At 37.0% G+C, this 26565-nt stretch overlaps 1 protein-coding gene across 36 annotated transcripts in view; it reads left to right on the forward strand.

The window, feature by feature from the left end:
• Window positions 1-26565, forward strand: part of ADGRL2 (adhesion G protein-coupled receptor L2) — a 166308-nt gene that overhangs the window by 135052 nt on the left and 4691 nt on the right. For 6 of the 36 annotated variants that reach the window (XM_076340463.1, XM_076340462.1, XM_076340467.1 and 3 more), the window contains 12 exons: window positions 944-1117; window positions 2178-2387; window positions 3389-3609; window positions 4896-4962; window positions 14153-14244; window positions 15101-15145; window positions 15430-15456; window positions 16122-16290; window positions 20021-20149; window positions 20560-20656; window positions 23461-23589; window positions 24400-24417. In XM_076340463.1, coding sequence (XP_076196578.1) covers window positions 944-1117; window positions 2178-2387; window positions 3389-3609; window positions 4896-4962; window positions 14153-14244; window positions 15101-15145; window positions 15430-15456; window positions 16122-16290; window positions 20021-20149; window positions 20560-20656; window positions 23461-23589; window positions 24400-24417 — 1378 coding nt within the window. Of the gene's footprint in view, window positions 1-943; window positions 1118-2177; window positions 2388-3388; window positions 3610-4895; window positions 4963-14152; window positions 14245-15100; window positions 15146-15429; window positions 15457-16121; window positions 16291-20020; window positions 20150-20559; window positions 20657-23460; window positions 23590-23814; window positions 23897-24399; window positions 24418-26182; window positions 26435-26565 lie in introns of those variants that run through there. The other 30 variants (XM_076340471.1, XM_076340474.1, XM_076340485.1 and 27 more) reach the window with 13 other exon arrangements.

Here is a 26565-nt window from a genome sequence, read left to right on the forward strand (position 1 = left end):
ATAAAATTAAATGAGCCTGGTTCAGTGATTATTAGAACTTAAGTGTATTCTTAATGAAAGCTAATTCAGTAATCAACATGAAAATGTAAATGACTAATTTGTTTCTAACTGAAAATTAACTCTTACTTTAGTAGCAGGGTAGAAAATAACTGTTAAGATTCTTGATGGTCTGATGTAGCAAGTTTTAATGACACTTTAACTTTTTACATTAATTTTGGACCAAGTTCTGGAAGCCTGTACAAATTGTTTAAATGCATTTATTCAGTGAAGAATAAAGTACTATATCTTGGTTTGTTATACTTTAAATTTGTGTATATTTTCTTCATGGTAACTTATTTGATGAGTTTCTTTGCTCATTAGTTTGGTCCTTTCTGTTTTCATGTCTCACATGGGGAAAGTAAATAATCACTATGTGATAGAGAAAATATGGTTGGATTTTCCTCTCATTTTGCCTCTTTCTATAAATCTGTTTTGATTGTTTTTCATCAAAATAGATAGGCATTGAGGAATGAACTTTTTCCTGATGTCTGTTCACATGACTTTGGCCTGACCAAAGGTGAGGATCAAAGGAAAAAGATCATATTTTCAAATTCTCAATTACAGGAAAAGTATCTTCAGAATAAATTTGCAGTCCTAATTTTGCAGAAAGCAAAAATGGCTATAATGTACCATCAGTGCATAAAATCGTAAGATGGAAATTGTAATTGTTTAAAATTGGGTCTACAGTAATTGAGACTACACTTAAGAGTGTTTCGGACTATAAAGTCCCTTTTAAACTAGATGTCTTCCTTGTATAACATAGTCCACAATTTTGCTGATGAAAAACTTTATTGTCCGAAACATGCAAAGTTTAATCTAAATTACCCTTTACACATATTAAACAATCGTTATTGCCATCTTAGTGTGTAAAATCCTCATTTTCTGCTATCCTTTTATCTCCCAGCCTGACAATTATTTCAATGCAAATTGTTCCTTCTGGAACTACTCAGAGAGGACTATGATGGGATACTGGTCAACTCAAGGCTGCAAACTGGTTGACACAAATAAAACTCATACAACGTGTGCTTGCAGTCACCTAACCAACTTTGCAATTCTTATGGCGCATCGGGAAATTGTGGTAGGTAATGATGTTTCTAGCCATCGGCAGGGAACAAACTTTTAAAGATTTAGCTTTAAATTTTTAGCAAGATCCAAAATTGCTGAAGTTTCTTAAGTATTTATAGCTTCTACCCACTCTTTCCAAAGCAATTTGCTTTCTGTAGCACTTTCCTTCCTCACCCATGAAGTTACAAGCAAAATAACAGGAAAGAAAAACAAGGAAGGACAAGAGTTTACTTCAAGTCATATTTTAAAGTTACTGACCAACCTTCCAGCTGTTTTACAGACTTCCCCTCAGTGCAGCTGGAGAGTATCTGTAGGAGCAGCTGTGCAGGCTGTTCCCTGGAAGCACAAGTGTCAGCTCTCTTTAGAGCAGGAAGGTCAAGGAGCTTCCATACTGGTTGTTTAAATGCCTCTTCATGCTCTGAAATTTTGTTGTCTAGTTAAAGCACTTGCTGGATGTCAGGGGGCCTGGAGCACGCAATATTTGCAAGGATATGAGACTTCTCATAAAGGCATTGTATTCGGAAAGGTCGCTGAAAAGATAACAGAGATGACGAAAGTGATTCTCTCGCAACTGAAACAAGGAACCTTCTTTAGCTAAACGTGAGATTAGAGCTGGAATTACACGTGGAACATATTCTGCATTTTGTCCTAATTGGTGTGTAAATCGTTGCTTTCTTCTCCGCTGTGGAGTTGCAGGTCTGTAGGAAAGAACACGTACTATTATGGAAGGTCCCAGGGAAAGCTCTCCTCTTTCTTTGCATCAGAGTCCAGTGGCACTTTCACATTGCTCTACTTGTTCGTGTCTGACAAGTTTACAGCGAGCCATAGGAAAAGTAAAAATGCTATCTGATCTGGCTAAAAAAGTCACATTTTTCTCTCAGACCTGCTCCTCTTCTACTTACCCTAATCTTGCTCTTCTGGGAAGCTGACCTGAGACTGAGAAATTACTGAGTACATTTTGCCCATCTCATGTAACGAACAAGTAACTTTTCTGGATGCTACGTGTGAAAATAGGTTTTTGTTTATACTCATAAAGAGTCATATTAATTTTCTCCATTCTTGGTTATTTCTAGTACAAAGATGGAGTGCACGAATTGCTCCTCACTGTCATCACCTGGGTGGGAATTGTCATCTCTCTTGTTTGCCTGGCCATCTGCATCTTCACATTCTGTTTTTTCCGTGGCCTGCAAAGTGATCGTAACACTATTCACAAGAACCTTTGTATCAACCTATTCATTGCTGAGTTCATTTTCCTAATAGGCATCGATAAGACAGAGTACAAGGTAAGTTTTCTCTGTGTGTACTGATCTTGTTCTCTGAAATGACTGTTTGAAATGGATTTGAATTAAAACATGATAACATGCCAAGCTTTCAGCATTCTGACACAGCAAGGCTGAAATAAAAGCTCAGTGTGAAAATAAGATAGACATGTTCATAAATAGTATTTACATCCATAAAAAGTATCACTGTGGCCTTAATTTCCCACTTACTGCAATGTTTTTCATTTTCAGTTGAGAAACATCGGCTGTTAACGAAACAGGTGGTTAAACTTTTGAAAGAGGAGATGAAATTAAATGTTGACGTACTAGGAACATCTATATGTTTCCTCTATATATTTATATGTCTCAACAGCTATTGACTACTTTTTTGTGTATATATATATTAGTACAGAGCCTTATCTATCTATTTACATATTTTTTACACTGCACATTCATGCAGGTTTTTTGGCAGTATTGGTGAAATTAATTCTGAAACGATTCATTGGATTGAAATCTAATAATTCAGTATAGTTTCATCCAGAACTCAGCCAAAGGGGAGAGAATTCAGATTGATTTCTGTTACGACAGTAGAAACTTCCAAATTACGGCAGATGAAAATGGCTTGATGGCCGCTTCACAGTTTTAAATAAGCGGTATTACATTATGCATCTAGAACCAACTGTTCATGTCTCAGATTATCTAAACTGTAAGTCCTAAAACCATATCAGTTTCAAAATTAAAGAGTTGCTTATAAAATTGAAAAGTCCACTCTATAATTGAAGACTGGGGAGTGAGGGTGCGATTTCCTTATCTTCATTCACGCTGTTCAGCTAATTTACTTTCTGTAGCTACTGAGCACACATTAGTATTTTCAAATGTTCAGTTTTCAGGTAGGGAAAATGCTCCTGAATTTGTGAAAGATCTCTGCTAGAAGTATATGCTGTTCTATTACACACTATTTAATTGGAGGTGTAATGATGTGAAGATTTTGTGGTTTATATTTCCATCTTTCTTTTTCTTTGCAGATTGCATGTCCAATATTCGCAGGTCTCTTACACTTTTTCTTCCTGGCAGCCTTTGCCTGGATGTGTCTAGAAGGAGTGCAGCTTTATCTAATGTTAGTAGAAGTATTTGAAAGTGAATATTCTAGGAAGAAATACTATTATGTTGCTGGCTACCTCTTCCCTGCTACAGTAGTTGGTGTCTCAGCAGCTATTGACTATAAGAGCTACGGAACAGAGAAAGCGTAAGTAATTGCAAGTGACCTGAGTGTTTTTCAAGTGAATAATTTTTTAAAGCCTATTAGCTGTCAGAGGGTCCCTGACAGACTGAAATACCATCTGAAAGCTTTATTGGTAAGAGAATGGCAATGCTGTGCACAAATTACAATCAAGTCTTTTGTAATTCTCTAGGTTCAGAGGATTTGTACTCTAGAGAGACCGATTCTAAATTATGGTCTTTCTTTTAACACAAAAGATTGACCTGAAACAAATTGAAACAGTAAATAACTTTTTGGCCTCAAACGTATATTAAGTAAAAATTCTCAACTTAAAGTATCTGACAGGCCTAACCACCCAGTTTTAAGCTAATGCTTCGTTAGGTCTCTTTGTTCAACTGCCCCTCTAGCTAACTCTCGTCCCGAATTATGACAGTACAATATTCCAACCCATATGTTTCACTTTGATAATATTTTATCAGGCGAGTAGAGCAGGATTAAAATTAGCCACTGCCTTTTATTTACAAAAATACAGCTATATATAGAAAGTGACAGAAGGTAGACAGAAAACATTTCTGAGGATTTGAGTTGCTGGAGGCATGAATTTGCCTTCCAGTAGTGTTTACTTTGTCCTTTGATGAAATTAGTTACAGAATGGGAAGATACTGTTGACTACAAGAAAGCTGCTTGATTTTGCTACTGATGAAAGACAAATAAGAGCAGTTCAGCAGGGAACTGGCCTGTATGAAAAACAAACGGCTAAGTGAAGTCAGCCCTGATAGGTTTATACATTGTTTAGTCTGGTATCATATGTATTCTTTCTCTACTGTTCAACTGCCAGTTGGGGCATTTTATTTATACCATATTGTTTTTCAGCAAAACATGGCATCTGAACATTTTCTGTCTCTTACTCCTCAGGAGTAAGCACTGTGCATACGATACAAAGTTAAAAGCAGATTTTGAAGATTACATGGAAAACCTGTGAAAAATATTTATTGATGTTAGATTCATTAGTCCATGATAGCACCTGTGACCAAATCTTGACTGAAAAGAAAGAGATCTCATTTTGGTTTTGTTTCTTCTTATACGTTAGTTATTCTGATGATGTATTTTCAAGTTCAATAGTGTTATTAAACAGGACTCATCAGAAGAGTTTCAGGTTAGGGAAAATTATCCATGGACTAAGTGGTACTGTGCAATGTTTATCATTGTTTACTGGTAAAATGTTAGCTTAAGAAGTATTTTTGCACTTTCCATTTATTGGACTGAGGTGCTAATGCAATTGTTCACTTTTCATTCTCTTTTTTCCATGATAGTTGCTGGCTCCATGTAGATAACTATTTTATCTGGAGTTTCATTGGACCTGTTACCTTTATTATTCTGGTAAGAACTTTGTTTTCTCCTTTTGTTTTAGGTTGCTTCACAGCAAAGTTAAAAAGATTGAATAACATTAGTCAATACCACAACACATTTCATGAAAATGCTTATAAACAATTTGTAATGTGACCAATGGTTATGTAAATGTTTAGAAATCTTTTAAAGAGTGTGACCAAATGATTATTTGTCAAAGCAGTGGTGGCACTTCAGCATAGCCGTTTTTTCCTAATGGCTTGAACTCTGAAGGTCGTATTGACATGTGTAGTCATATGAAAAATCAGTGAAGTACTAAACACAGGGTTTTTTTTTAAAGGAACCATTATTATTGCTTTCAATTGAGTCACTATTGTACATGTTCCAGAATTTAACTGCTAATTATCCAACGTAATTATCTCAAAAGGGTGTTCTAACACATTGGATAATTAAATAAGTCTTATATTTCATTACACTTACACAGTATTTGTATGGGTATTTGCATATGCATATTTTTCCATGACTACTTCTGTGTGTATTTATGCTACATGTAATGTATGTCAGACATACAAGTTCATCTGTTTTAGTATAAATAATAGAATATTATGTAACCAGTAGAAAGCATATACACGTTCTTGCAATCATTTGAGTAAAGTCTTTGTACGCATGCACACCCATCTGTACACCCACAGCTGTGTGCCCCATTGTCCATTTAAGATTGAATGTTGTGTTCGTACGTCAATTATCCATTCTCTGAGCGCTTTCAGGTAAAAAGCGCGTAGTCATCTGTCGACCCAGGGAAAAAACATCTCCCTGTTACTTCAAACTAATACTACCGATACTGCACAATGTAGGAATTTGGAAGGAAAGTGAATGCAAGATGTGTATTTTGGCTCACCTTGTTTTTCTCTGCTAGTTCAGTATCTTTAAAGCCTGGCTATACTAAGGAAATATTCTAGATGGCTGGTGCTGGGGACATAGCCTATGTACATAGAGAGCTTCTCTCATAACTGCTGATAGTTTGGAAGGATGAATTAATTTGTTTTCATGCTTTTGAAAGTCTAAATAGTTACCTGTTCCCCTGCCTTTATACAGTAGTAGAGTTGTGAAATGTTAACAGAAGTTCAGTTCCCTTGAATTTCCAAATTCAGGAATTGTATTTTTGTCATTATTATTTTTTCAGCTTGAAGCACATGCACCAGGCATAATTTTGAAATTTCTGACTTCTATAGATCTATACGCTGGACATACACTTTCAACACTTTTTGTAGCTTATAGTTTACATTACTTCTCCATGTACAAATAAACTGATACTTTGATTATGGAACTTTCTATAAAAAATGTACCCAGCCAATCTTTTGTAGGTACTTTATTCCTTCCTGGTAACTTCAATATTGAAATAAGCTTATGTATATTTAGGTTGGGTTTACTCTCTGTTTATATCAAAAACTATTTCAATCCTTGAACAGTCACTTAAGAAAAGATAGCTGTGCAGTGTAGAAGTTGTTTGAGTTCGTTGGCATATTTTCAAAGAAATAGGCATAGATGCCAAAACTCATGTGTGTATGAGTTGAATTAGAAAAATTATAGTGTTTGTAAGATTTAAGTATAGACCATAATAATTGTACGGTTTATTCTAAATACATTTAAATTAAATCGAGTCTCAGGATGATAGGGATTTTTTAATTAAACCTACAATTACAATTGAAAGATATACTTAGTATTTTCAATATGAGAGACAATATTTTTCAACACGAAGCTGTTTCTTGCAGTTGTAATCATTACTAGAAAATTGTTCTAAGTTTCATACCACAATAGTTCAGTTACCTCAAGTCTGATTGTGTGGTGATAATTTTGCTTTTTGTGCCTAGCTTTTTATTTTATTGTTAGTGGGAGTATTTTGCTGTTACCTCTATTTCTCTCTCTCGCTTCAAAATAAAATTTCACATGGGAAGCCTTGGGCATTGCTGACGGCTTTTTCACTTCCTCATAACCAGGTCAGAGTGAGAATAGAGGTGAAGGACATTTAATCATATTGACCATGTACAGACATAGTTCACTATTATTTACTGGCCATGACATTATTATCCTCCAGCAAATCATTTAGTCTGAGACGCAAAAGGCCTTTGGGAGCAGTATTCCCAACTTCAAAAATATGAAACAGCAGGTAGCAATCACAGCACAGTTCCTGGGAGTAATTCTTCTCTAGCAATTGCTTTGCCCTCTAATCGTCCCAACTGAGAAAGCAAGAGAGACTGGAGGAAGAACTGTGAGAAGTGTAATGGCTGAAAAATAATATGTCATGTGCAGTGTAACCGAAGAGCCATATTTGCAGTGTAGCTTACTTAGTGTCAGCAGCATGTGAGAATTTCACCTTGATAAGCTTTTTAACATGTTAATCAAATCACTTTTATGATTCTCAGTTTAATAGTACTGTCAATGCACATAAACTCTTTTTTGACAATATTGCTTACTGCTTTAATTTACAGATTTTTCTCTGAGTTTATAAGCTTGTATCTGTATACAGGTTTGTACAAAATGAAGATGGGAAGTATGGGGGGAAGTATGAAGTTCCTTAGTACGTCTTCTGAGGAACTTTCAACTAAACTATTTCCATAGCCTGTCATGCCTTTGGGCACCAGGGTTATTATATCTATGAGAAAAGAGCATGTAAGTAATGAGCGGTGGGAAACCATTAGTATGCCTGAAATGGTTTAATGAAAGCTTGGATCATGATGCGTTAGGAGCTGTTCTTATCATTTGGACAGCTCCATCTGCATCTTTAATAATTAATTCAGTTCAGTAAGAGTTCAGCATGCACACTCATTTAGAAGCCTTCTTCAGAGAGCACCTTTCTCGCTGCCAGTCCCAGGGAGAAATAGGCTTCTGCATGGCTAAGAGCAAAGATCTGGAGATACAAGAGCAGTTTTAGAGCTGCATTTGCCAGGTAACAAAAGCTCTGGGGAGTTCAAAAAGGGTCAGAACATGTGCAGTTCAGCTAGGTTACTTCAGAGTGGTGTTTCTGTTCTTCTGTCTTATCATATCCATGTCAGCACTGCAGGCTGTGTGGAATGAATTTTAAGCTGCTAAGCTCAGGCAGATATGATTCAGTTGAGCAGGTTGATGGCTATAAAACAAACAGTGCACTCCTGTAATGTGGGGTCAGAAAAGCCTGAGTATTTTGACTTCTATGTAGATCCATATTCATTCATATCCAAGGAATGGGTGATACTGGTTTGACTTTAATTCAGCCAAGACCACTGGAGTTTGCTTCTCACAGATGGAGCTAATATATTAGGCTACTGAAGGTTGTTTAAGCAAAAATTCCTAGGATGTCCTGTTCCATTAACATAGGAAAGATAGTTTCTTTTTTCACTCAGGTTGAGGCATTGCTTCACCAAAGTCAGTGGATGTATACATACAGATGCACACATAATCTAGTTCCACATATGAAAAGGGACTGTATTGGTAAGCTTATGTATATAAATAATACATGTATATCTTTCTATAGTGGATACTTGATAAATGGTATTTATCTGTTGCTCACAGGGGGAAATTTGTCATAATTACTGCAAAATCTAGCTTTATTTGGCTACTAATTCGTTGTACCTGCAACTAATTCCAATCCATTAGTCTTCTATGCAGGTTATTACATCCACTTTTTAAAAAAGTTAATGTGACTTGAAGACACTCCCTCTCTCAAAATTACATAGGTTTCAGGTGCCAGAAAGACAAAAATCCTACTTACACCATTTTTCATGTCCAGTACCTTCTGATTTCCAAACGAGAAATGGCCCTCTGTGTGTTGGCTGAGGGAAGAAGCATGATCCTCCGGAGTGCTGCATTTGATTATTACCATAAAAATTCTTCAAATTTTATATTTTAAAGTAGTTACTTTTTATTTTTTAATATATATCTTGTCTTTCTTTTGCTCCGTTCTATTCAATTACGCTTGTCATACTAAGAGATAAGTAGAAATTGGTATTTTAAAAGGTGCTTTAATTACTTTTTCTCACTTTTACCTACATTTCTAAAATCAGAGTATAGATTAAGCTAGTTCTCTATGTAATCCAGTATCTTGTCTCTTATAGTGGATAATACATTTTAGAAATTACAGCAAAAACCTAGTATAAACATTAATGAAATACCATCAATCCAAGTTTTTGCTTATTCTTATCAGCTAATGTTTTAAGAGATCTCACATTATAGCTCCACCTACTGTAACAGTGTGTTTTGTCACTCTCGGTATCACAGCAGAATCTTCAAATCCGAACCTGATGCCTGACCAGACTTTTAAATTCTTATTTTTAGCCTCCAAAAGAGTGTTGGTCTGATTTTCAGAAGTGCAGCATAAAAAAGGTTTTACTGACTTCATCAAGGGTATAATTTCACGACTGTTTGAGATCTATACACTCTGGCTGTATGTGTGTGTTTACATGGTGTATTTATAGTTTTTATTATCATTGAAGGAAAGCAGTACTGTTCAGGTGCAGATTTTGGTTCATCTGGGGTGGATGTTGTCAGGATGAGGCCCAGCCAGTCGCTAGTCCTTTATGTTATATGAAGTGATGAGAAAGTCGTCATTGTCAGAGGCCCATTTTTTCCCTTACAAGTTTGCTTTCAGTAGCCCATCTTGCCGTTCATGTGGGCCTTTACATGACCCCAGAGTACTGCATGTTAGTGGAGAATATTCTTCTTAAAGAAAGGTGTCCTACTCAGACCGTCTGTCAAGCTTGGAAAACATCTACAGATTCATTTGCTTAGATCAGTAACAGTTCAATCCTCACACAGTCATGAAACAGTTCAGGTTGGAAGGGACTTCAGGAGATCTGTGGTCCAACCTCCTGCTCAAAACAGGCTCAGCTCTGAGCTCAGACCAAGTTGCTCAGGGCTGAAAAAGCTTTCCTTATACAAAGTTGGTACATGTGAATGCAAAAGCACTAAGTGGGTTTCCTTCTCCCCCCCACGTATTTCTCACCAAGAAAAGTAATTCAGCCATTCATTCTAAAAGCAATTATTCTCCAGCAAGTTCCCTTCCCTCACTGCTTAGTGTCTTGTGTAATAAAATGGCAGGATGCCCAAAAGTCTTTAACTCATGAGTTCCTCCAAAACAATGAATTCTAGATGAAGAGCAGTAAGGGAGCCAAAAGCGAATCTATAGAAAGGTTTGGTTACAGTATTTGTAAGCGGGCAAAATAGGCTTTTGATAACAATACAATGTGTAACACAGATGCCAGCATGTTTGAACAAGTGGCAAACCATGATCTTTTGACTGCTGAAACTGAAAACTATGCAATATTTCACAGTGATGGAGAAACAAGTATCATATGCTCTGTTGTCATAGTTACTTTGTCTTCAAAGTACAATATTTTGCTTTTTTTGCTTTTTTTCTTGGAAGGACTTTTTCAGCTACTGTGATACAGCAGTATTATTTCTGTGGGCTGCTTTTGGGGTTCTGTACCTAAATTAGAATTAAAGTGTCTATTAAGAAACTGCTATGTACAGTTATTCCCTAGTCCAGCAAGGACATATATACAGACAGAGCTGAGTATCTACATAAAACATTAATACGCTGGAGCTTGGCTCAGGCTCTGGGGTAGGGCCGTGTCTGCTTGCATGTCACCGAAGGAACCTCAGTATGTAAATACAAGCTTTTGATTTTTCATATGTCAAACCAGCACTTCAGTCGTACAAAGAATCAGAGGATAAAAACTTCTCGTTTCATAAGGCAGTCATTTATGGGCTAAGCCACGTCTATGAGTTTTTGATCCAAGAATGATGTTGCTAGTACAATACAGGATACTCCAGGGTAGCTACTTAGGCAAGGATTAGCTTCCAGCTGTGCTGTAAATACTATTCTGAACTGGATTGTACACTCCCAGTTGCATAGGATGCAGCCAAAGTTGATTTACGTGTTAGGATTGGCATGAGGCATGTCTCTTAGCTCTTAATCTGTTTGTTTTCACAAAAAGTAAATCGAAGTTATATTTTTTTAAGCAGGCTGGAGAAGTTCATGTTAAGTCAGCTACCAAAATGTGCAAGAAACTTTTTCAAATACATAAGAAGAAAGTCTGCCTGCTAAAGGCATGGAACTGAGGGTCAAGTCACGCACAGAGCCCCCGTCCTCTGTCTGGTGTAAAGGCCAGTGAGAGAAGCAACTTGTTTTCTCACCCAAGGAACTTACGCAGTACAGTGGAAACCTAGAGAAGAGGAACAAAATGATTACAATGTGTTGCGGTTGTCCTGGTTTCGGCTGGGATAGAGTTAATTTCCTTCCTAGTAGCTGGTACAGTGCTGTGTTTTGGATTTAGTAGGAGAATAATGTTGATAACGCACCAATGTTTTAGTTGTTGCTAAGTGGTGCTTACACCAGTCAAGGACTTTTCAGCTTCCCATGCTCTACCGACTGAGAAGGCTGGAGGTGCACAAGAAGCTGGGAGGGGGCACAGCCAGGACAGCTGACCCAAACTGGCCAAAGGGACATTCCATACTGTGTGGCGTCATGCTCAGTACATAAACTGGGGAAAGCTGGCCAGGGGGGCCGCTGCTCGGGGACTGGCTGGGCATCGGTCGGCGGGTGGTGAGCAATTGCATCGTGCATCACTTGCTTTGTATATTCTTTTATTATTGTTGTTGTTGTTGTTGTTGTTGTTGTTGTTATTATTTTATTTCAATTATTAAACTGTTCATATCTCAACCCACGAGTTTTCTCACTTTTACTCTTCCGATTCTCTCCCCCATCCCACCATGGGGGGGGGGCAGGGGGAGTGAGCGAGCGGCTGTGTGGTGCTCAGTTGCCGGCTGAGGTTTAATCCCATGTGGCACCACACAGCCGCTCGCTCACTTCCCCCCCACCACCACCACCATGGTGGGACGGGGGAGAGAATCGGAAGAGTAAAAGTGAGAAAACTCGTGGGTTGAGATAAAGACAGTTTAATACAGGTAAAGCAAAAGCCATACACACAAGAAAAAGAAAACAAGGAATTCATTCACCACTTCCCATCGGCAGGCAGGTGTTCAGCCATCTCCAGGAAAGCAGGGCTCCATCACGCGTAACGGTTACTTGGGAAGACAAAACGTCCCCCCCTTCCTTCCTCTTCCCCCAGCTTTCTATGCTGAGCATGACGCCATATGGTGTGGGATACCCCTTTGGTCAGTTGGGGTCAGCTGTCCCGGCTGTGTCCCCTCCCAACTCCTTGTGCACCCCCAGCCTCCTCGCTGGTGGGGTGGGGTGAGAGGCAGAAAAGGCCTTGACTCTGTGTCAGCACTGCTCAGCAATAACGAAAACACCCCTGTGTTATCAACACTGTTTCCAGCACAAATCCAAAACACAGCCCCATGCTAGCTACTGTGGAAAAAATTAACTCTATCCCAGCCAAAACCAGCCCACAATGATACAATGAAGTGTTTCTCAACTGATTAGTCATTACCAATAAGAATCATAAAAGTTAATCAGCAGGGTCATGAGATATTGATGCTTCTATTACATTTTGCAGCAATGGAAATCGTGCTTACCCTACACCATGTACATACCTCCACTTAAGTTCAAGTATTTTCTGTCAGTTCTTGAAACACAGACAGAAATAGATTATAAAAGCTTATTTTTGTTATTTGTATCAATACACTTTTTGTATGAATCTCAAGATACAATTGTACAAATGTTTTACTTTGAATCAGGGCTGATGAGGTCAAAAGCTGCCAAACATTGTTCTGGTGTTGAGAACTGCATTATAGTCCATACTGTCCGTCCTGATTTTGAGACAGCAGCAGGGGTGATAACTTGATTGCCCTCAGCAGTAGGAATTATTTCTATAATACATGTCTTTATTAACAGACTCTGATCAGAGCCTTCAGAATGCTCCTCTTTTCTAGATTGTTAAGACCTGCTCTTTATTAGGATTTGAGTGACATTTCTGACCATTGTGGCACAGCTGTAGGAACACGTCTGGTATGAACTGGTATCCCCAGTGTTAACAAAAACTCTGAGGATTTTGATGCTGTCTCAAACCAAAGGCTCCCCAAAATGAGAGACTGGGCTTGATCATTCTCCATCAGTAACCAGTTGCAAATATATACGGAAGATTGTAAGAATGGGGTTATAATCTATCTAATATATGTATTATAAGGATGTCCAAGCATATTATCCCATCTTCTCTTAGCTATCGGCTCAGCCATTTCTTGTGGACCATTGTACTAGTAGATAAGGATGTATGTCTTCTCCCTGAAAGGACATAACTCTTACTGTTTTCAAACATACAATTTTATTTGAATTGTCTGCATGATATAGGACAGCACGTACTACTTACTCAAATTGACTGTATACCACTTTTCAACCCATATTCTACTGGGATCCTTGTATTTGACTTGCCTATGCTTTTCACATGCTTTGAAATCGATAGGAGAAAGGCACCTAGTATCTCTCGATACCTGTGAGTCTGTTTCACAGTAGGAAAACTATAAAAAATTACCTTCAGTGTCTTCCCCGGAGTTATCTATATGAATGACACAACAAGAATAAGACAGCGTAGTCCTTCCCTTCAAGTGGCATGCAGTCTCGCTTCGACAGAGTCAAGACTACAAAGGGAAAGAGGGCAGTAGCGGGGTGCACCACCAGCACATGTCTATGGCACTGTTAAGTTTGATGCATTTGCTACATCTTTGTGTTTCTTTTTCTTTTTCTCTTTCTTTTTCTTCAGTTACATTTAAGCTGTTTTCAAGACCCCAGTGGGATTTGTGAGAACAAAAGGGAATAAAAAAAAAGAAAGGGAGAAACCAGCAAAGGCGAAAAGCATTCCAGAAGCAGGATGGGGTGATAAAAAGACAACTAGTATAGTACAATAAAGGGGTAACGTAACCATAGACCTCAGAGGAAGGCGGTGAGATGGAGAACAGGGCCAGAGGTGACAGGCGAAGGTGAACAGGGGCCGAGCACAACATGCTGGAAGACAGAGCTAGACTGACAATGGCAAGTGTTGGACATGAGCTAAATACGGTGGTTCATGATGATGAGGTGAATTTGGAAAATTAAGTGAAACAAGGACTCCTAATGTTTTTTTTACCCTCATCCATATTTGCAATCACCTTTTGCAGACTGTCTGATATAGTTACCCAGTTTCATTACATATTGAAAATAAACTACGGGGGTTTTGTTTAGTCTGTAACATCATCATTATTCAACCTATTACTTGAAGTAGTTTAATTTCATTCTTATCTGTTTTGACAGCTGAATCTTATCTTCCTGGTGATCACATTGTGCAAAATGGTGAAGCACTCAAACACTTTGAAACCAGACTCTAGCAGGTTGGAAAACATTAAGTAAGTGCTTTGTGTTCAAGTATGAGAACTATGATTATTTTCTGATTGCTGAACTGATTGAAAGCTACTCTCCATTAGGAGCACATGCCATTGTCTCCCAGCAACTGCAGATGTCAATTAGAAGCAAACAGAGCCAATCCTGCTTTCGTCACATTGTTGCTGTAATGTCACAAATGCCGGTCAAAATTAGATAATTTCAGCCTGGAACTAGTGCCAAGAAACTGTTTCACGGAAATGCCACAGCACTGTAGTAATTTCATTTGCATTTAAAATGCAGTTCAAAAATGATGTTCCTGTTTGCATGGCTGATATGATTATATTAAGTTTGTTTTGTTAAATGACTTTTTGATTTAGGGATTCTGAGCAGTTTCTACTCGTAATCCTGTTCTACCAAGAGAATTGACTCTATTATTATTGTTAACTTGAAGATTATCTGCTGTTTTCATGCTAATTTAACAAATGTTTACTTTATCATGGTGCTGTACTGCAGTATCCCTTTTGCAGAGTAATATAAGTGTTCTATAATTAACACGGCTTTGGCAGCTCTTGCTTCTTTAGATAGTCTTTTACTGTATTCTGTATAGCTTTACGTTGTACTGAAGGTTTTTGTTACCAACACTGAAGGGATGGTGCAACTTTCTAACACTGAGGGTTGGATGTGAAAGGGTCTTACAGATTTGCTTTGAATGTTGAAAATGGCGAAGGGAGATTTTTAGCAAGGCTAACATTGTGAACTAGATGTTCTAGATAGGTCAGTATCAGCTTCATTGCATGTTGCATGATGAGAGAGAGAGCTAATCTTTAGCATCTCTCTCTTTTCTTCCTTTTCCTCTTTCTGTCTTCTCATCCACACCAGTAATTACCGTGTTTGTGATGGCTACTATAATACGGACTTACCTGGGTAAGATAGAACCCTACATTAACAAATTTCTAGCATGATTTTTAACTTTACAAACTCGGTCAATATTGTGGATTTCCCTTAATTTTAATTAACTAGTTTTGAGATACCTGATTTGCTAAAGAATTTTTAACTATTATATGCCTTTATAATTTTAAATTGCTTGCCTCTGCATTTTGAATTTCCTAATTTTGACTAATTTTTATAGACAATTAAAAATGCTCTTATTTCTGTTTCAATTCTGTCTAATAATTTTGTTTCTCTTTTCTGCTTATAATGCTTTCTAGCTATGAAGATAATAAGCCATTTATCAAGTAAGATCATTAGTTAGATGTGGAATTCACTGACTAAATTCCCTTTCCCTTTCATTCTGTGCCGTTCTCTACAATTCCTTTTCCTTAACCTATTCATGATGGAATCTTTTTTAGACTGTTCTGTAGAGCAATATCCATATTTTTGTCACATTTCAGCAGGGTTTCTTCATGCGGAAGTTACATCATCTGGCTTCAGTTTAGCTGAGTTTATCGGAGCATTAAAGATTTGGGCTCTAGGCTTTTAATCTGCTGTTTAACCTTTGTGCACTTGTGTTACATTATTTGGTGTCATATGGCAGCACCACTGTTTAAAATCTATGGTGTGATTAGTGGCTAAGCCAGATTTATCACTCTTTTGTAAAAGCAGATAAAGCAATGGAGTAGCTGGGGCTTGCGCTATACTTCTGCATTTCAAAATAGTTTTGATATCCTATGCAGTTCTTGAGAAAGAAAAAGGTCATATCTACTCTTGCTGTTTTCACTGGAGACTAAGAGTACCAAATGGAATTGTTCTTTCTTTAATAGATAAAAGGTTAAACCCAAGGAATTTTTACATTTGAATATGAACCTAGTAAAAGTCAACTGCAGGAACTGAAATGTTAATATTGGATTTGGCGACCTGCATTCTCATAAGTAATGTTGCTAAAATTAATTTTCTTTTACAGATCCTGGGTCCTGGGTGCATTTGCTCTCCTGTGTCTCCTTGGCCTAACATGGTCATTTGGCCTGCTGTTTATCAATGAGGGGACTGTTGTGATGACGTATCTCTTCACAGTATTTAATGCTTTCCAAGGAATGTTTATTTTCATCTTTCACTGTGCGCTTCAAAAGAAAGTAAGTTACTGAAAACACAGATGTGTGTTCCTTAACTCCTTGAAAATATCACATATATTTCTTAAAAAATAGAGAAAAAAAATAACAATGTCAAGAACTGGAGTATTTTGAAGGAGTTTGAGGAGGGGACTAGGATTCAAAACCAATTCTTGCTGTGTGTGTTTGTGGGAGTCACGTAACTGTTCTGTGGCCTGGGCAGGTTTAAAATGGATGCAGCATTTCCAACCTGGGCTTGGAAAGTTTTGAGACTTTGGGAAGAAAATTACTATAGAAAATGTACTGTTTATCATTGATAATGTGGTACGTATTAGTCTGGACTTACAGCCAAAAGTCCTTTATGTGCACATGAAATAAATCCTGCCTCCGCTGCAGCACTGCGAACAAAGGATCATTTACAATATCAAGCCCATCTCAGCCTGGAAGCTCTCTCTCTTTCTCACATCAAGGCAGAGGACCTCTCCTGAGATCCCATTAAGCTGCCACATAAAGCTACGGGCGTTAGGCAAGGATTGTACTATAAGTGCTCGTTCATTACAAAATTAAGCGAGATTTAAAAATTAATTCTATTATGAACTTCAATGCACTTTAGAAAAAAGTAGTCATTAACGCTAGACAACTGCTAACAGGGAGAGTTTTCCAAAGATGCCAGCATGAATACTTTTTTTCAAGTGTTTGCCTCCCCCAGCAATCCAACAGCTTCATGCTCTTAACTGGAAAAACTGGAATCCCCTGGTAAGAGCCTTCCCTCATGAGTGGGATGTGCTAAATTAGTTCTGCTCCCCTTCGCCCGCTGGGAGCAGAGGGGTCTAGAAGGAGCAGATCTGCTGGGGAGAGGGAAAGCTTGCATGGGAGAGAGGAGCAAGCGGGAGAGAAGGAAGTGAAGGGCACAGCTGGGTGGGATTCTCTTCGGGTCCCCTGCACCCCTCCTCTTCCCCAGACTGAGGGTAGAGACTGCTTTCAAGGATGCCTTAGAGGTGCTTTAGTGTAGAACAAAAGAAAGAAACCTCATAGCCTGTGTTAGAAGGCGTAGCAAATGAAAGTAACGATAGCTGAGAGGAAAAGTCAAAAAATCCCACCCAAAAAAACTTAACATAAAATGCAATACATCCTGCATTTGGAAATACCCAATTTGCAATATTTAGATACTTAGATTCTAAATATTTTCACCAGTTTTAGGCTGGAGACCTAGCAATTATTAACCCCCATTATAATTAGCTAACCAGAGATATAATTAACTGATACTTATAAAATGATTTGAGAACATTGGGTAAAGCGTTGCCATGTAAGTACCAAAATCACATTCTTGTGTGTTTTCAACTGTACCAACTCATAACAGTATCAGCATCTCTAAATTTGGGGTAGACGATGGCGTTCAGCCATGTTTTAGGAAAAGATCTGGTAGGCAGAAAGAATTTTATCCAGATGAAAACGGCACTCCTCTCATTTTGAGAGAACAAAAGCACACTTAGAGAGGAGATTGAGCCTAAGAAAAGAAGAGAGGGAAGAAAATGCAAACATTCTCAAAATGCAAATAATTTCTAGATTAGGGTTTCATATAATGTTGCCCTTTCTACCATTTGTATTGGACTTCAAAATCAAAAACAGATTCCTTTTTATTTCTTTTTACAGCTGTGCATTGTTTTTATATTAAGTGGAGTCAGCAAAAAGCAATATTAAAATACCAGTCAAGTGTGAAAAAGCATAACCTAGAGCAATAAGGTTTATACCTGAAAGAATGTTAAAGCTGCCATTTAAGATTTTTAAGTTTCCATGCCTTTGACTGGATATCATCCTATCCTCTGTCTGCATAGCTAATGTAGTCTTTTTATTCCGTTATTACTAGTTGGTCACTAAATTGAACAGAGGAATAGAATTGTGAAAGTGAAAACTATTACGTTTCCAGTTCTGACAGGGTGATAGTGCTGTTGCTTCCATCAGTTTCCAACAAGCTATAATTTAGAAATAATGACAGTGGAATGCGCAGTACTGACAGATAATGTACATTCACTGCAATATAGGCATTAGGCAAAACCAGCCCTGGAGGGTGGTATTTGGGTAAAAATACAGTTTTGATTGCTATTGTCTCTACTATGTAGTGGTTTGGAGCATTTAATATCCATTAGTGGTCAGGAATGTATTTTCTTAGGTGTTATACCATCTAGTGATGATATATATAGACTTACGTTTTTCAGACTACAGAGTTAAAGATTATAACTCTATGTCCATGCATTTCTGTTTTCTTTTTTTTTTTGTGTCTTTTGTGCTGATATAGACAGGGGTTCACTTAGAATATGTACCATATACTTTTCTAAAAAGATGAGTTATTGTCCCTAGCTTGAAGTTAAGGCACTTACTATTCAAATTTTCTTCATCCTTGCGGTTTATAGAAACATCACAGTTTATTCCATGAGTAAAACTCTTGTAATATTGAAGACAGCACATGGCATATGTAAATCCACCTTATTAACTCTTTGCATTTTCCCCTCTTCCTTTCTTACATACCCATAGCTTTCTTTCTGTCCTATATATTCATAGGTCAAGCAGAATTTCCAGATTAGCTGAAATCCCACTTTTCGCAGAAACTTAGGAGTCTCATTGATGTAGAAGTGACACTTAGATTCCCAAGAATCTGGTGGAAGATTTACGAATTTAGACTTACGCATCTTTAAAAATTCTATCCACTGTGTCCTTTCACTGATGCTGTCATGTTGCCGAGATGCGTATGCATTCTTCTGTTACCTGAAAGTACTAGTCAGTGTAGCAGTCACCGAATATGAGAGAATTAACTGCTCTGAAAATTAATCCTGATTACTTTCATGACAAATGTTAACACACATAAATTACAAAACTAAGGTTTCCAGTAGGTCACTGGAAACAGAAGGTGAATAAATGCAGGCCAAATACTGGAATCATTAATTAGTTTTGTTGCTCTGTCAGACAGAAATCTCACATACATAGGTGTATTCAGATTTCTAGGTTCAGCAAAGACAGTAATGAGGATTTTATTTTTTGGTCCTAAAAGTGAAAGATGCTCCATTTCCCAGCCTTTACGGTTCAAAATTTGACTCTGAAACACTGACGGTGCCTCGACCAGCGTAGCTGGTGCTCTGCCTGGAGCGGGGCAGGGGCGTTTGTGAGCTTTGTACAATCCCGAAGCAGGTGTGACCATATCAACTAGCAGCTGTGTGAGTAACAGAGTAACTTTATATGAAAATGCCTTTATGGTCATGGCAGGTTTTGCACACTGTCTTGGAAGGGATAACTTAACGGGCAGTACCAAGCAGTGCAAAGGCTAGTTACCTCAGCCCTTCCTGCGTGCTGAGATGGGAAGATAGGCTTTCTGTGGTTTCTGCACCAAAAGCTCATATAAAAAAAGGACTGTTTTCAGCCAGCATTCAATTCAGGTGAACTTAGCTATATTAATCTACAATATGAAGATGAAATAAAAATAATCCTGTAAATAACTCAGTAATGATTATTCAGGCACATCTAAATGAAGCGCATGTATACTTTGGAAATAATTTGTTCAAAAATCCTGGATAGCTGATAATGCTGCTGCTAAGTAGGGAAAAATACCTGATTTTGCTAATGGTCAACAATTCAATAGACAAGAATCATCTATTTGCTTGAAAAGTGTGTGAGTAGTTTCAATGCAATGTTCATGTCTTTCTGCCAGCAGAGATATTTGAGGCTATTTTTGTGCTAAGTAATTTCCCCCCCCCCCCCGTAGGTACGTAAGGAATATGGCAAATGCTTCCGACATTCCTACTGCTGTGGTGGACTACCAACTGAGAGTCCCCACAGTTCAGTGAAGGCATCAACAACAAGAACTAGTGCTCGCTATTCCTCTGGCACTCAGGTAACAAAGATTTTGACAGCATCTTTTAATTAACCTTATTTATAAAAAGCCTATTGAGATGTGTTCCAATCAGAAGCACTAATTGTCTTCTCAGTATTATCATTTGGATGGCAAATACATACTTCTGCATAATAGAATTGGTTCTTTTTAAACATTTCCTTTTACTTTGGTCTAATGCAAACACCTTAATTAGGGGCTGGTTTATAGGAAGGCTTATACCACCGTGTTTCATCTAAATGAAATTTAATAAATTAGAGTTTTAATAACAAAAGAAGGAGTTTCACTCTGTGCTAGACAAATGGCTTACTTCAGGCCGAAATAAACACAAATATTCTACATAATAGCACATAAGTAGGAAAAAATCTTTTTGTAACTTACTATGCTTCTGTCTCACTGCTTTATGTTAACAGAGTCGTATAAGGAGGATGTGGAATGACACTGTGAGAAAACAATCTGAATCGTCTTTTATCTCAGGTGACATCAACAGCACTTCAACACTTAATCAAGGTCAGTCACTGGGAACATTTCAGTTTTAGAAACCTTAAATTTTATACAGATTTTATACCATTTAACACAGAAGAATTGAAAAGAATGTTTTGAAAAAAAATTCTGGAACAAATGTTCTCTAAAAGCAGAGGTTTAAAGTCATCCACCAGCACTTTTAAAACCGTGTTCCCTCAACTGGCCCCCTGCTATAGAAGTTGAATTCCTCCATTTGTGGGAATGTATTTAAATAAGTTTCATCAATAATTTAACTTAAAAGCAAGATCATAATTTTAAATCATTCCTAACCTTTATAGGTTAAATCTGAAACAGAAATACGAGTGCAGTAACATTTTAATGCATATTTGACTATGATTTTTAGGTGCAGAAATTTTCCCAGTGAAATCTAATTGATATCATTTCTATGCAAAAGATGTCTGTAAAGCATTTATCTTTTCTATTTCAAAGAGCATCGTATCTGTCACATGGGATAGAATCCAGATTTTCAGGCACAGAGAAGCCAAAACCAAATTTCTCAGCTCAAATAGACTTTGAAATCTATAACCTCATTCTCATGTCCAGTTAGAAGACAAGGGTATTAACTGAGACAGAATGTCCCTTCCTTTCTGCCCTTCCCCCTGTATTTTTTTAAGGCAGTTTGAGCTAGCAATGGAGCTAGCAATACTGCTCTGTGCAAGCCAAGTTCAAAGCCTGTTCTTCCACCCACATCCCTAGGAGAAGAACACGTAGCCCTGATCTCATTGCGAGCGGTTCCTGCTCAACTCAGAAAGTCTCAAACAGAAAATTCATCGCTGTCAGGGCTGCTGTAAAGCCCACATCAACCACAACTAGCAAATTTTCCTCCCTTGTTTTTTTCAAGATTTGGTAGTAGGGACATGTACTTAACTCGCATTTATTGTGGAAGTAAAAAGTGTGGTATTTTGCAAAAGAAAAGGTTTCAGAAAGCATGATTCTGTTTTTGCTATTTGGCATAGAGAAAGTGGATAAGACCTCTGTGTCTCACTGCTCCCTCCATCTGAATCTCATATGTTCCTCTGGCAAAATCAAAATTAAGTAACTTCTCCTAAGTAGAAAATGTGTATTTTTCATGCCCAAGAAAGAAGTACATTCCCTTCCAGTGTCTTACTAAAAATCCCATAAATACGCTACAGATAAAAGTCTGGGAGTTCACCCTAATTTGATGTCTCTTGACTCCTGAGGTTTGCTCTAACCATGCTGCACCCTCAGTTAATTCAGAGTTGAACAGAGGTCTTGGAAGCTTCTCCCTGTTTTGGAGCTTCAGTATCAAGTCACGGGAGATGTTCTGCCATGATTAGAAAAATTGATATCATCTTTATTCAGTTATAATACTGTCACTATCTCAGTGATACATACGTATGAGGGTAGTTTAGTAATTAATGGCAAGTGTAATTTTTCCTTTAAAATAAAAATCAAGCTTTTAAAAGTGGCAAAAAATTTTGGCTTGAAAAAAAATTCTCATAACTATAAATTACAGGTAATAATTCTAACCAAGATTAAACATAGTACACAAAAGAAAACCCAAGAAAAATATATTTCAGTTAGTATTTCGAGTAATAAGTACATTACAACTGAAAAAACTACGATAAAACCTTTTTAGTTGTTCACTGATACAAACTTTCAAATAAGATTAGCATAATCAGGCAATAATCCTCTGAATCTCAGAATTTTCTGCTCATTTCTGCTACCAAGTATCGATGGTAGTACAAAAGCATTAATATTTGGAATATATACTGTCTTTTCCTTGCCAAATAAAAATATCCATACTATAAAAATATAGCTGGCTCTTTACTTGTCCTTGGGTCTGAAATACATTGATCCTGATACACTGCTGTGCAATGCAACAGAAAAGAAAGTGGAATTTTACCTTAATGAAATGTTTAAAGTAAGTTTTAAATCACAGCATTTTGCGTGGAGTTTTTTTGTCATTATTCCAACCCATTTTTCTTCCAGTAGCTGGAAATCAGAGATCAATTGACTTTTTAATACTTTCTCAAAATATGCTGATTTTTTTCCTAATTATTCCGAGAGTTGTTTAAATGGTATTGCATTAACATGTAAAATGGGTTTAAAGAAAATCTGTTCTTGTAGTATTTTGCTTCGTCTTACATTGTTTGTAAACTGATTGTTTAAAGAAAATTTGTCATTTGAGGAATTCTTTTTTAAAACCTGGCAGATAAATTTGCAGCATGAATGTCCCAGGAGAAAATGTGAATGCTCTGATTTCTTAGAGCAAATATTTTGCTTTCCCCTCAGCATGCATACTTTTACATATACTAAGATGTGCTTCTTGCAGTTTGTCATCCACTGTCTGTTTGAAAACAGCAATTCCCTTCCACTCTCCGTGTGTTTTTAATAAAGTGAATAACAGCTCTGGTCCTGTCATAAGAGATTTTTCAATACCTTTCAATTTGAGAAATTCAGTTCTCTCAATTCTGGACAGAAGTGTTCCATATGATCATTTTTAAAGTTATAATAGCTTTATGTAGTACCTTGATCTCTACACATTTAATTGCTATTCTTGTGTAACTGATTTTGTATACATTAGTAAATGTCACTCTCACCAGATGTTTACTTTGGGGATTTGGACAGCACCTGTGAATTACTGGAATCTAACTGTATTTTCCTACTCCCGTTTCAAATACATAGCTCAAATAAATTCAGAAATTTTCGGCTGAATTACATTTGACAAGTCCTACATGATTCATGATGAATAAAAAATATTTTTTATTGAAACTGTCAGCCTAAAATTAAAGAACTGACATTTTTTTCTGTTTCTTTTGCTTTAGGAATGACTGGCAATTACCTACTAACAAACCCTCTTCTTCGACCACACGGCACTAACAACCCCTATAACACATTGCTCGCTGAAACAGTTGTATGTAATGCCCCTTCAGCTCCTGTGTTTAACTCACCAGGTGTGCTTATACTTCCTGAATAAAACCGCTTTTCTTGGCTCGCTCCAAATCCCTTCTTTTCCCTAGATAGAAACTCAAGTTGCAATACCCTAGCCATACATTCTGAATTTCTGTCAGTTCGAGAAATACAGTATTGCCAATGTCAGCTTGTAAAACTGCACTATATTATAGTAATGCCTTTGCCATAACAGTATTTACCAATAATTATCCATGTTTTTAACACAGGTGGCATAAATCTTAATATACTATTACAGGACTGACACCACATGGTCCGAGAGCCCATCTTCAAGATATATATCACTTAGAGGTATCATGTCTATGCAATATAAGGTTGACTCTAAAGCTTGCTGAGAAAAACCTGCTTATGGAACGGATTAGATACTAAAGCAGCGCAAGGCATCTTGACACCTTTGGATACCCCAGTGTAGAAAATTGTATCCAGCGTCAAAGAGATCTAAACTATAGTATAGTGCAGCTTTATGGTAGATCATTTTCCTGTAGGAGAATCTTGAGATTAACAGTTAGAACAGTTTAGTTCTGTAGGAAGAAGGGGTGTCATCACTTACCTAACATTTTGTTGTTACATTATCTAGTTGCTTTTTTTAACTGCGGTGCAATTCATCAGTAAATATCTAGCAGTTACTGTTTGATGAGTCGTAAGATCACTTTAGCATAACTGGAACGATAAATCTTTGATAAAGAGTTCATAAAACCTTGTTTCCAGTTTTTATTTCAAGTTTCCTTTTTAACTGAACTGTAGTTTCTATTTTCATTCTCTTGTTTTCTTACTTTCCTTATGCTTTCCTCTAGCAACCTACAGAGAGACAAGTATGGGAGTAAAACTTAACTTTGCCTATCAAATGTAAATTTTTTCAGCATGATTTTTAATGGGCACAATTAAAACATAACTAGTGGTCATGAAGTAGACTCAGCGGGCAAGTGGTTCACAATTTGCAAATGAAATGTTTCCACATTCAGAAAGTACTTGCATACTGCTTTTTGGGAAACAACATGAGGTCTGTAGCAAACCCTATCGGTAACAGAAGTTACGCAATGCTGAAATAATTTGCTTTTAAAACCAAAGCAGTGTCAAGCATAAATGCTTAACAATTTGTTTATATTTTTACATTCCCACAGTAATCTTGCTACAGGCTATGGAAAGATTTCGAATGAATTACCTGATCATGGGCAACAAAATTTGCCTCATCAAACCAATTTGAATATATTCTAGCATGCTTAACTCTGCAGTATATCATAGAAAACTCATTTTGGATTATCAGATATATTTTGGTATCTGTTTAGCAGAAGAAAAGAGAATTAAAATTATAGGATTTAATCACTTTCATGAGGAAAATGAATGCCAGCATGTGGTCCATGTGTTGTCTACTTTTATAAATGCCATATGTTCTGCGCAGCTAGATCCATTGCAACAAAAATCTTGGAACATATATGAAATTGCAAAACTACAAAGTTGTTTAATCAAAGCTTAAAGAGACCTTTCAAACAACCCTCATCACTGTTTAAATCAGTACACATGGAGAGGAGTTAACAATAACGCAAATACAAAATTATTTGCAAATTACTCAGAATTTATTTGGAAATTATTACTCTATTTTTTAAAGTTGAAGACAAAAATCTTTTCATGAGAAAATGCAGTTACTCGTTAATTGAAAACAATATTTTCCAGAGAAGATTGAATTTTCTAAGATAAGCTGCAGCTTTAATTATGAAAAAAACCCAAAACGGGAAAATGTATAATCTTTTCCAAAACAACTTTTTTCTTGTACTCCTCCAAGCCTTGCATATGATGCAGCAGCCTCACAGTGGTCAGTCTCATTTCAGTAAAGTCACTGCATTCTTTCTTTACTTCCAGACATATCTGTAGATAAAGTGATTTTCTAGGAATGCTCTAACCATCTGACTTTCCATGGTTCAGACTGTTTAATTTCTTTCAAAGTTTTTTTTTTCTTTTTCTTTTTCCTTTGCTTGGGAAGCACTGTGCTGTCATAGTTTACATGTCTTTGTGTCTATAGGAAAACCTTTTCTTTATCGTGTTGCCAAAAAAAAAAAAAAAGCCAAAACCAAAAACATAAAGACCTTAATCATCGTAAGACTTCATTTTTTTTCCCCCGTAAACTTCTTTTCATGTTTCCAGCAGACTTACCCAATCTGTCATTCCTCCAGCAGCTCTGAGATATCAGCCGTGGCTGATTTCCTCTTCCCATTCCACAACTAATATTTATTCTTTGGTTTAATTTCTGCGACCCATACTTACAGAAATTCCTAACATTTCTGCATTTGACTTCCATGCCCATGGTAACTGTGGGCCTAACTCTTAATTAACTATTCTGATTCATTCAGTGCTGTCACTGTGACTGATGCAGACTGCAGGCAAACTTTGACCTTTAGAAGCCTGGGGCCGTTGTTGGCAGACAGAATATTAGTGCAAAAAAATTACATTAAGTGGGAAAAGAAAAGCTGTTATTGCTTAGTAATCTAATTTGCTGAACCCTTGCTCTGACTAAGTTGCTGAGAAGCTCAGTAATTCTTCATCATGTTACAATAAATCATTTTACTTTCTTTTATATATCAGCTACTCTTAGGCCAGATAGCCTGAGCAGACAGACATGATGTGAGTTGTCCAAAGTGAGTCATTCCACCTGCTGTCTATCGTGTTGTTGGATGGTGCTTGTGGGCCCTGGTCCCTGTAGTGTGAAAGATGGCTGTCCTTGTTTAACATAAATTCTTTGTATTTATCCATTTTTTTCATTCTTTTCTTTACTTCATCTCAAAAAAAAAAAAAGGAAAAAACGTTAGAAATGTTGTTAAAGTAGTTGCTTGCCAGTTATGTGGGTTTATGTTGTACATTTACCTTCAGTTATGTCTGTGATCTAATTCCTTTTTAATTTAGTGTCGTTTAGGACAAATTCTGTTAATTTTCTTTTTCTAAATCATGGTGGTGTACTTCAAAACATA

Source organism: Aptenodytes patagonicus, chromosome 5 (assembly GCF_965638725.1).
Source record: "Aptenodytes patagonicus chromosome 5, bAptPat1.pri.cur, whole genome shotgun sequence".
In the NCBI taxonomy this organism is placed as follows: Eukaryota; Metazoa; Chordata; class Aves; order Sphenisciformes; family Spheniscidae; genus Aptenodytes; species Aptenodytes patagonicus.